This window comes from Uloborus diversus, chromosome 8 (assembly GCF_026930045.1).
Source record: "Uloborus diversus isolate 005 chromosome 8, Udiv.v.3.1, whole genome shotgun sequence".
NCBI classification, from domain to species: domain Eukaryota; kingdom Metazoa; phylum Arthropoda; class Arachnida; order Araneae; family Uloboridae; genus Uloborus; species Uloborus diversus.
Window position 1 is genome coordinate 482,331 of NC_072738.1, and position 12,452 is coordinate 494,782.

The 12,452-nt window shown below is 35.7% G+C and overlaps 1 protein-coding gene across 1 annotated transcript in view; it reads right to left on the reverse strand.

Annotated features, from left to right (window-relative positions):
• Positions 1–880: 880 nt before the first annotated feature.
• The window catches only part of LOC129228019 (alpha-tocopherol transfer protein-like), a 41,730-nt gene continuing 30,158 nt past the window's right edge, over positions 881–12,452 (reverse strand). The window contains exons 5-6 of the mRNA XM_054862645.1: positions 5,666–5,776; positions 881–1,679 (exon numbers count right to left, since the gene is read on the reverse strand). Coding sequence (XP_054718620.1) covers positions 1,509–1,679; positions 5,666–5,776 — 282 coding nt within the window. The 3' untranslated portion in view covers positions 881–1,508. The remainder of the gene's footprint in view (positions 1,680–5,665; positions 5,777–12,452) is intronic.

Consider the following 12,452-nt stretch of genomic DNA (forward strand, 5'->3'; position numbering starts at 1 on the left):
AAGAAAAGTTAAAATTAAAAAAAAAATATCATTTTCTCTGCTATGTTGGCATTTTATTTCATCACCGAATTAAAGGTTTCCTTACACTTTAAACAGTTCTCCATTTTAAAATAAATACCTTTCTTAGCTTTATTTCATAGTGAAAACAGTAATTATAGAAATTGAGGTACATACAATTGAAACAGTTCTTTGTTTTAAGATTAATAACTTTCTTAGCTTCATTTGAAAATCAAATCAGTACCTACAGGGTGTCCTGAAAAAGACTGACTATTTTCAAAAATTTATAACAGCAGAACGGTTAATGATAAAAAACAAATTCTTGCAGAAACTTCAGGTGGTGGGCGCTAAATTTCTTCCTTCAGAGTTCCAAATTTTAGTTCAAAAATGTTTCAATAGATGGCGCTGCACATAGTAAGCCGGTAAGTCAAAAAAGAAGAACTGAAGTTCACTGATTTTTCCTCCGATTGTGACATGGGATTACAGCCGACGATTGTTTGAAAATATTGTGTTGTTCTTTTGTTCATTATTTTCGAAAAATTACGACGTAATTTTATATATATATATTTTGACTTATGGGGCTTACTATCTGCAGCGCCATCTATTGTAAAAAATTTCAACTAATATTTGGAAATAAGGGGGGGGGGGAATTTACGGTCCACCACATGAATTTTCTGCAATAATTATATTTTTATCATTTACCGTTTTCTTGTTATAAGTTTTTAAAAACAGTCGGTCTTTTTCAGGACACCCTGTAGTTAGGGGAATTGTAAGATATACAATTACAACAGTTCTTTATTTTAAGATAAATAAGTTCCATAGCTTCATTTCAAAGTCAAAACAGTAGTTATAGGAATCGTAAGGTATACAATTGAAACAGTTTTTTATTTTAAGATAAGTAACTTTCTTAGCTTTATTTCAAAGTCAAAACTAATTATAAGAATAGTAAGATATACAATGTTAGTTTTGAATGAACTCTATTGAAGAAATATGTGATTCCGAATTCAGTCGATTTTAACAACGTGTGATAATGTTCATCGTTTACTTAAAAACTGGCTTCAGATCTTGAGCAAAGTAGCAGCAAAAACATTTTGTGTTTGTAATTGGTTCTTTACAATTTAATTAACAAACATAATGTGACTAATCGTTTTACGATTGGCTGCAATTTATTTGATCATCAAAGATTACTTCTACCAGATGACCGTGATTCGTTGATTGCTCTGTGACGTCATATGAAATGGATAAATTCTCTCAAATGGTGTGATGTCCATAGCTCAGTATATGCTGCTCTGCATATTTGGTCGATTCCGCAGTATTCGGCTTGTAATCGATAACAGCGTCGGAATTTCTGTCGCTGTTGCTCCTGGGCCGAAGACAGTAGCATATATCTCAACAAATATGCTCCTCCGTTTGACATATTCAACGACCAGCGTCTTTTTGTTCAAATGAGTCTATATGTGTTTGAATAAATATCGATTTCCGTCTGCCCACTTGAGACTCGTCTCGAAAGATCACGTGGTGGTCTGAATGGTGCCACCGAGCGTTGCCAGTTTTTCCGGTTGCATGACGTCTTTCAACCACTCGGTCATGTCGTAATCTTCCAGAGTGCCGCCATATTTGGTGGGCAGGATGGAGCGCGGGAAGTGGTCGAACAAAGATTCCATTTTGGAGTGGAAGAATATCTGGAAAAAGTAAAGGTAAGGTTTAAGCCTTTGAATCAAATGAAAACTACTTATCAAAAGGCATTTCTTGCCCCTAACTCTTAGAGACATCAGCATTAATGTTTGCTTTAATTCATTAATCTTTGTATTCTATTGTGCTTGATGCCAATCAAAATACCCCAAAAAGTGTGACTAACAACATTCTAATCTGGATGGAATAAAACATTCTTACTCAAAATTGAATCATTTTTCTTATATATATACAGGGTGTTCCGTTTTAACCTGCAAGGCCTTTATTTTCGCAACCGTTAACCCTTGATGTATACTTCCAATTGCAGAAATGTTCAAAATCAGATGTCGAGTTAAGATATTGAAAGTTTGAAGCGAAAATAAAAATGAGTCAAAAAATACGAAATTTAACTTTTTATACGGGCCCTGGATCCCCAAACCAATATTTAGAGAAATAATCTCCATTGAAAACTATTACTAACGCAAAAAACTTGACATTTGTGTGAGCAAAACTCAACGAGATATTCCAGTTTAAAAATTTAAGGGACCACACAGAAGACGAGATAGGAACTTATCGCTCTTTCAGAAGAATGACAAGTCGTCAAAGTGAGAAAACCAAGGTACTTATATTTTTCATTGCTATTCAAAAATAAATGCAAATGTTATGCCGTGATACGCAAAAATACACTACAAAACCTCGAATTAATTTGAAAAATCACTCTATGCACACATGTAATTTTAAACACTTGTAACCACTATATTTTCCCCTAAAAGGTGTTATTGACGGCGAGTGAAAAGTGGTGCAAGTCACAAAACGCTGCGTTTTATATCTCGGTGAATATTGGTTGTTCTAATTTCAAACTTTTTGTGCTGGAATTATTTTTCAATGGATATAATTTCCCTAAATATAAGTTAGGGGACATGGGGCCCGCATAAAAAGTCGAATTTTGTATTTTTTGACTAAATTTTATTTTCACTTCAAATTTTCAGTATCTTAACCCTGCATCTGATTTTGAACATTTTTGCAATTGGAAGTATACATCTAGGATTAACGGTTGCGAAAATAAAGGTCTTGCAGGTTAAAACGGAACACCCTGTATATATATATACTAGCTGCGTTGCCCGGCTTTGCCCGGTCCACCTTGAAAATACAAATTTTATCAAGTGACGTATACTCAACAATCAGGATTAAATAATAATAATAAAAAAAATCATGCAAAATTTCCCTTCCAAACAATGACGACATATTAAAATATTTTTGAGAAATTAAATCGAGAACGATGGATTTAAAAAGCGAAACCATGGAAACACAAGATAAACTAAGTTTAAGGAATTAAAATGCGAAAGAAAATGGTCAACAATTTGAATGGAAATGCGATTTTTTGAATTTGATGAAAAAGGCTTGTAACTTTTTTCCCTTTGGGGAGAGAAGCTTAGTTTTTCGACCAAAGGTCGAGATGGATCTGGAGTAAAAAATGTCGCTCTTTCCAATGGTGTCAAAATGGAAAGTGTGGGACCATTCCTTCACTTTTTATTGAAAGATTTATTGAAGAAAGTAGTGCCTAAATTTCAGCTAAGCCTAAAATGATTCGAGCTAAAAACGCCAATAACTCCCGCCGTAACAAAGTTAGAGCATTGAAACAAATTGCGTAGAACGCGGAAAATTCTACCCTTTCTAATGATATGCAATATTAATATGTGCAAGCAATTTTTCATCCCCATATTCGAGAATTTACGTGAAAATTGTGCCTAAATTGGAATAAGAAAAGAACTATTCATCGATTTTTTTTCCGAACAGGTCTGCAAACCTTCTCAGGACATAAAGGAACAAACTGTAAAAATTTCAGCGAAATCGGCCAGGTATTTCTCGAGTTTTGCGAGTTCAAACACACAGACGCTTTTTGGAGACTTCATTTTATACTATGTATATATATATATATATATATATATATATATATATATATATATATATATATATATATATATATATATATATATATATACGCACCAGTAGCTCCGCCCATGCTCTCTTTGCTGACCAACCTCTATCGTTAACCAACTCGGTAACCAGAAAATACTTCTAAATATCAGCTCAGTAGCTGTTGCAATATCAGGGCCGAAAACTGGCTCTAAAATCCAAGAAATGTGTCTTCCATTCTTTTCCTTAATTAATGTTTTGACCCGACAAAGAGGCTGCTTGCATAGACGGAAAGAGCTGAGAATATTAAAAATTACTAGGCTTGACGAAAGATTTGGCGACTACTTATCGTTATTGTAGCAAATTTGGTGGTTTCAATAATGAGACTCCAAATCTAGTGTTAGTTTGGTAATATCTGGAGAAATCGCATAGAATCGTACGTTACGATCATGTTGAGATTGTCATTGAAACGCTTTCTTCGTTGCAGGAATTGCACTGAAGGGATAATTCACTCTAAAAAAAAATTCGTTTCCCACACTTTAACAGATAATTAAAGGAGTGAACATAGGTGAATGACGGAATATTTGTCAGAGGATCTGGAGAAAATTTTTACTCCCCCTCTAACCAAAGAAATTTACTTCAAAATTTCGGTAAATACTTTATCTTGTTTTGCAAGACCTGAAAAGCGCTGATCAAACACTAAAACTTTGTCTTCTCGGCTATAATCTTGGTTTGTTTCCGTGTTTTGACGTAGTCGTGCCTCAATATCACAGTAGACTCATAAATCTGGATCACGAAATTCCGGACCGATAATCGAGAATAATGGATATGTATCTCTACATAGTTTAAAATGAAGTCCCCCAAAAGCGTCTGTGTGTTTGAACTCGCAAAACTCGAGAACTACCCGGCCGATTGCGCTGAAATTTTCAGTTTGTTCCTTTAAGTCCTGAAAAGGTTTGCAGACCAGTTCGAATAAAATTCGATGAATAGTTCTCATTTTATTCCAATTTACATCCAATTTTCACATAAATTCTCAAATATGGGGTGAAAAGTTACTTGCACATATTAATATTACATATCGTTAGAAAGTAGAATTTTCCGCGTTCTTTGCAATTTGTTTCGATGTTCTAACTTTATTACGGCGGGAGTTATTTGCGTTCTTAGCTCGAATTTTTTTAGGCTTAGCTGAAATTTAGGTACTACTTTCTTCATTAAATAAATCAATAAAAAGTGAAGGAATTGTCCCACAGCTTTCTTTTTGACGCCATTGGAAAAAGCGACCTTTTTTACTCCAGATCTCACTCGACCTATATGGTCGAAAAAATAAGCTTTTATCTCGAAAGGGAAAAAAAGTTACAAGCCTTTTTAAATCAAATTTAAGAAATCTCGATTCCATTCAAATTGTGAACCATTTTCTTTCGCATTTCAATTATTTAAACTTATTTTATTTTGTGTTTCCATGGTTACGCATTTTAAATCCAGCTTTCTGGATTTAATTTCTTAAGAGTATTTTAATATCTGTCGTCATTGTTTGGAAGGGAAATCATGATGTTTTTTTTTATTTATTTTTTACGCCTGATTGTTGAATATACGTCACTTGACACATTTTTTATTTTCAAGGTAGACCGGGTAACGCAGCTAGTTTCAAATAAACTGTCAGTAAAACCCTCGCGCTTATCAAGTGTTGCACAAAGGTATATTTCACCTTCGGGCGCTCATGTTTTAACAAAATTGACGCCGTTTATGATTTGGCGATCGATCGCAACACTAATACTGCCGTGCTAAGCACAAAAGTCGTATCTGCACTTTTTTGTCGAAATTGACCTATTTTCACCAGGTGGTGCTTTGCCGCATATTTCACCCAAGTACAATGTTTTATGGTCATTTATCGATGGGAAATATTTTTAAAAAAATTCTGAAAAAGTTTCACCTGAATCAAATACATGGAGGCACACAACTTTAAAGGCTAATTTCTCACTTTGAACTCAGCTGCAGATTCCACTTTTCCGCTTTGCACGGCAGAATAATCCGGTTCTTCGAAAGTCTACCGTATTCCTGTGGAATCTATAAGGCTACTTACTCTTTTTCGAAACTTATCCGTGAGGAAATTCTTGAATATGAACCACGCTGCCTTGAAAGTGATGGAATCGTTCACGAAATGGACGGCCTTGAACCTGCCGGGTATGCACTCCTGCAACGCAAAAAGCCCATTATCCAGTGTAATTCCATGAAAATGACAACATTTTTGAATGTACAAATACATATGTACACTCATGTCGAAGACTAAGATCACAATCATAAAATCTGCGAAAACAGAGACTCTTCACTGTGTTGCCACGTAACTTGGAACAAAGGTATATTACAATCAGGCCCGACGAGAGGCCATGTCAGCCTAGTCGGAAACTAGGAGCCCGTCAAAACTGACCCAAAAAGAAGGAAAGAAAAAAAGAAAGGGAGAAAGAAAAGGGGAGGGGACTTCGAAGAAGAGAAAACGTAAAGATTAAGTAAAATTGACACTTTTGCTATTTTCTGTTGTTGCAGTTAAAATAGAGTTAATTGTCTTCTAATAAGCAGTTTTGATATTTTTCTCGCCCCCTCTTCTTTTCTTTTTCCCCCTCTTCTTTTCTTTTTCTCCCTTTTCACTTCTTTTCCCCACTTTTTCTTCTCCTTCTCCCTTTCTTCTTTCCCCCTTTTCTTTTCCTTTCTCTTTCTTCTTTTTTGAGGGCGAGGGGCCCGCATTGGCTCCCTGCGGCCCTGATTACAATAGGAGAAAGAACGCAGAAACGTAACAACATGGAAATATATTAATTATGAAATCCGAAAAGGATACACCAAAAAGTGTTAAATTATGAATCAGAGATAAAGCGTTTATCACGGGGAAACCTGTCTAATATGGAGCGTGACCACCGTGCACTGCTATACGAGTTTCACCACTAGCTTTCATACTGTTTTATGAGGATGTCAATAAATGCTTGGTGTGGTGGCACAAAATTCCAAATGCGCAAACCAAAAGGCTTGTGAAGTGAAGCGAACTGAGTTACTTGCGGCACAAAATTCCATGCAAATGTGCAAACCAAAAGGCTTGTGAAGTGAAGTGAACTGAGTTACTTGCGGCTAGAAGCAAGGTGAAAAGAACAAACAAGGCCTCAGTGGCCGAGCGGTCTGGGTGACTGCTTGACATTGGCACACTTGAGGCGGTGGGTTCGACTCCCACCCACGCTCCGGTTTTACTTTCCCTTCTTTGTGATGTAAATTCTTTCATGTGTTGTTTATATGTGTAATAAAAATATATCATGCGTAAGGGAGGCAAGGAACTCAGATTGTAGTCCTCATCAAAATAAACCTGTGTAGAGCACGATCATTCTGATATTGGACATGTGGCACATTTCTATTTCAGGGCCCCTCTTAGAACCCGACTAAGATTTTTGAAGACACTGGGCATGAAATTCATTTTGTAGCCCCTAACCCTATTCCTGCTTATTCGGAAGCTGTAAAATATTTCGATACTTGCGTATCGACACAACCATGCTAAATTTGGTGGTACCTCATATCACAACATTTAAATGTAGAAGAGATATAATATACGATAATTCTATAAGATGTGGTTAAACTTTGCCCGTTCCAGTTCCGTAAATATCAAAGTTATCTATGATATAACTTTTAATAGTAAATACAGACTAAGCTTGGAGTGGTTTTGAGATTTGTACAGAAATCAAATTTTGAAAAGGAATTTTTATTTTTTGGGATTTTTTTTTCTTTGTCTTGGCTCTTGCAAAACTATCAATAATATCATTATACTCTAAATTTTGAGTGAAATCATTATCTATTTTTAATTAGCATGATAAATTGAGGGGATTTTGGGCCCCCCTGAATCTAAGAGGAGGGGGCCTGTGCCCCGCATGCCCCTGCGGTAATCAGGCTCTGAACCTGTGCAATTAAGCAGCGAAAGAAAGAAAAGAATAAACGTGTCAGAGGCTTCCGATTCTGAGCGATGGCTGTGTGAACGACTTTGATCCGGGGGGGGGGGGGGGGGGGGTTATTCAAGTTTTTACCTTTTATGTTCTTTTAAAGCTTTTAACGTTCCTTAAAAGATAAATATTTAAATGTGGGCCGGTTCCTGTGATGAATTGTAGAATTTGCACCAGCACTATCACTGCAACGCGGCATAGGAAGCCCACGATACTCGAGAAATCTTTGCTATGTGTGACAGAATGACGTTTTTGATAAAAAATAAAAGTTATTGTGATTACGTAAAATCATTCTGTATAAAACTCCTTTTTCTTTCTGCTTTTCATCGTTAACGATAAAATATTGAAAACAAAACAGAAAAAAAAAAGATTTAATCTTTCAATTTTTGTTCTATTTTGTGCTTTTTGTTACGGAATGACATTCGTCTTGTCTATTAGGGCCAGTCCATACGTCGAATATTCACTTCCTCAACATGTTTCAGACCTTAATTTTGGGCATAAGTATATTTGCTAACTTTATTGGAACGATTTTTATAAGTAATTTCATTTATTATACTGTACGCGGCAATTTTCTATGGGCTAAGAGTAATAAATTTAGTTATTAAATTTAAAATATGTTTTTTTATCGCAATATATGGACTTACAAAATTCTTGTCATTCCATCACAACATATAAACGTCAATTATTTTCATTCTCTGCACGACAAATTATTTGAATTTACAATTTCTCATTGTTACCTCTGTAACTCAAAAAACACAAATCAGTTAAAAGAATGAATTCATGCATAATTCACAGAACACTAAAAACTCCAAAAGCTTGGTTGACGTGATCAAAACAAATGGACAAGACGAATGTCATTCCGTCACCAAGAGCAAAATTAGAACAAAAATCGAAAGATTAAACAATTTTTACTTCCTTTTACATAGTAAAGGAAGTATTATATTAGCGAAAAAATTTTCACTCAAAATCGGCCTTAATTTCCATTTTGCTCGCCCTCGAATGAATATTGAGTTTTTTTTTCAACTCGACCACAAGTGGATATACACCTGTGAACGCATAGACACCAGAAATATCCATTTCGACGATCCCCGAGTTAATTACAACGAGTTTTCTCGTGACGTCTGTAAGTACGTATGCATGCGTATGTGTGCATGTGCGTATGTATATCGCATAACTCCAAAACGGTATGTCCTATGGTTGAAATTTGGTGCATAGACTCCTACTGGGGTCTAGTTGTGCACCTCCTATTTTGGTAGCATTCGGATGTTCCCCAAGGGGGTCTTTTACACCTTTTTGGGGAAAAATCATTGTTAATCTTAATGCAAACTCAAGTGGTGGTATAATTTGGCAAACAGTTGGCGATATATCGCCAAGCTTTTGATCGCCAAGTTTTGTCACTAACTTGGCGGCAAAAGTGGCGTTTTTTTTTTTTAATGTGGTTTCAATTTGGCCATATTTAGAGAGTTAACCTTCGAATCACATTGAAATTGCCAATATTGGGAAAATTTATCGGTATAAAACAGTTTTTTTGCTTCAGTTTGCAACAAACTTGTGGTGAAAACATTTAAAGTGTTTCTTTGCTTACTCCGAGGCACTTTTATCGTTAAATTGCAGTAAAAGGAAGTCATGTGATGCACACATCAGCTCGTTTTTTTACTTTCTTCTATATCTAATATATAGAAGAAAGTATTGGATTCGTGCAAATTTTCGAATTTCGAATTTTGACGGATTCGAACGTTTTGAGGCGTGCTGAGTCCATTTCGACTATTTTTGGAAAATGTCTGTCTGTCTGTGTGTGTGTATTTGTGTGTGTGTGTCACGTCTGTGTGTGACCAGTTTTTTGTGGCCGCTCTACAGCAAAAACTACCGCATGAAATTGAACGAAATTCGGTACACATATGTGCCCGTATGTGAACTTGTGCCCATTGGTTTTTAGCGCGAATTCCTCCAAGGGGGTGGAGCAATGGGACGTTTTTTGAGTTACGCGTGCTTGCTATTCCTCAGGAAGTAACTGGCTGAATCAAACAAAATTTGGTCCATATGTTGCCAGTAACAGGAACAGGTGCTGATTCAATTTTGGTGTCAATAACTGAAACGGGGGTTGAGCTATAGAACGTTTTTTGTGGTCAATTGTGACTGCTGTATCTCAAGAAATAATGAACGGAATGAAAGAAAAATTTATCGGCAAGTAGCCCTTAGTGGGTATAAGAGCTGATTTTATTTTGGTGTCAACAGCTAAACTAGTATGTTGTGGCCATCACGAAACTTTCTTCTATATCTTTCTTATGAAATCTGATCCCTCTCCGTGCTTGACGAGGAAGCAATATTCCCATCAAAAACAAAATTACACTCGCAAAACCTGGACGACCATACTAATTTCCGAATAATCGCAAAAGGAAAGCAAAGAACAAAAATTGAAAGTTATTTTAAACTAGTGGTACCCGCACGGCTTTGCCCGTAGTTGAAGATTAAAAGGTCATTTGGTTGACTTGTATATTTATAGATAATGGATGACGAATTTCTCGCCAATTTACTATGTTCATTTGCTCGCCAATGTTACGGTTCCACGTTATGATAATTTCGTTATTTACTCTTCCACGTTGCGATAATTTGCTCAGTAAAATTTTCATAAAATTGGAATAGAAAAAAAATAAAAACACTTTTGGAAAGAAGGATGTTGATAGAACTTTAATGCATATTTCAATTAAATTGACTTTTTTCTTAAGGGGGTGTGGATAAGTACGGAGGAGTTTTATTTTAATCTAGTAGAAATGAGTCTTTCGGATAAATTCTTTTTTAACTCCGGGGAGAGAAACCTCTTTTTTGGTCCAATTAACGCGCTTCCTCTAATTAAAATAAAAAAATGCCCATGGAGTGGGGGAGGGCGATATATTCACTCTTTCATTTTAACGCGTTTTTTTTTTTTTTTTTTTTTGTTGAAATAAAATTTTTATTCGGGTAGGCTTTGAGGGATAACTATCGATACTATTTTTACTTCGTGAACTGAGGGTAGAAAGGTCTGTATTCGAGGAAACATTCCGACCCAAATTTCTATTTTTCTCACCACTGAATGAATATTGAAGTTTTTCTTCTTTTTATCTGAGCTTACGTTCGACAAACTCAACCGGTAACGACCGGTCGATTGATCACGTGACCACCGTGACGTCATCTAATGCTAAAGCATTGCAGGTGATATCGTTATTTTAATCGATGAGCTATCGGTCGCTCATCGAACCCAACCTAAATATATAAAGGTGACGTTGTTTCTTTGTTTGTCTGTTTGTTGTACCCGATGGCCGGAAGACCCCATAGCACCTACAACCCTGAAACTTGGCACAAAATTTAAACGTACCTTTGGAGTTTGCACCTTGAAGCCCATCTTCTAAATTTCGAATTATTTTTTTTAAATTAATTAATTAAGTTAAAATTCCACGTATTACGCCCAGTTAGTGGGTAGAAATCCCCTTTCTACTAACGTCATATATCGTTGGAAAGGGTTTGTTTTTCTGAACAAGATGTTTGTTACATTTCTATCGAACAGGAGATATAAGTGATTCTAATTAAGCCAATTTTCAAGGCTAAATTTTGATTTTTTTCTAAATGTCTTTTCTGCAGTGACGTCATCTTCGGCTACGGATAGGTTCGAAAGATCAACTGGGGGATTCTTGATTTGGTTATTGCGCTGTTGTCATTATTGTTTACGAATGTTTTATTGTTATTACTTTTTAGGTTAAATTCATTGTACGTATGTTAATTGATTTTCTTTTAATTTGATAGTCACTTGGCGCATTTGGCGATAAACAACGGAGTTGTGGAACTATTTTACATTTGTGAGCTATACTGTTAATGTAATTTTGATGTGTATGTTTATTTGGCAAAAAATTTCAAATTGCAAAGGATTGCATTTACGTTTTTAACCCCCAACACACAAAGGAAGGGGGTTATAAGTTTGACGTGTCTGTGTATCTGTCTGTGGCACTCTAGCGCCAAAACGGATGGACCAATTTTTGAAAAAAAAAAAAAAAATGTTCCTAAGGAGAGTTGATTGAGAGTGTTCTTAGCTAGGTTGCGTCTTCGGATGTATGTATTGACCCACATTAATTAACGAAGACATTAATTTAAATCCACTGAAAGGTCTTTTGTTATTTTTGCAGCGAAAACATATTTAACGAGGAAGCAATATTCTCAACAAAAACAAAATCACACATGCAAAAACTTGACGACCATCCCAATGTCTGAATTATTGCAAAAGCAAAGCAAAGAGCGAAAATTGAAAGTTATTTTAAAAGCCTTGCTTGAATTAATTACAAATATTTTATTTGTTATCAAACGCAAGATGGCAACAGTTAAAAATTTTAAATCATTGAGATAATATTTCCTATTATTTCCATACAATTAAAATCACGAGAAATACGCAGACGACAATCTGTTACGATTTATCTTTCTTATTGTTGCATTAATAAGGCTATTTTTATTCATTCCTAGCTACTTTTATTTATTCTACTTTTATTTATTCTAGGGGGCTATCGCCCCCTGCTCGCTATCGCTCGCCAACCCCCGGAACTGCTTACGCAGTTCCCTGTGGATCGCTTCGCGATCCATGCTCGCTTCGCTCGCTCGCTGTATGCCAATACATTAGCCTAGCTAAAATTTTCCGTAAAAATTAAAGTTGGTAATTGCATTTAGGTCACCATCCATTTAACCAATATGAAAATTACGTTCATAATGTTAATTTGTCTGCTTTAGCCAGATTTTCGACAGTTTAACTTTGCTGTATGTAAGATGACTGCCTTGGCAATGTGCACAACTTTACCATTATAGATACAAAAGTGTCTGTCATTGCTTTGGAGAGATTGCACTTCTACCTGTTGGTCCGCGGAAGGTATTTTATTTCCCTTC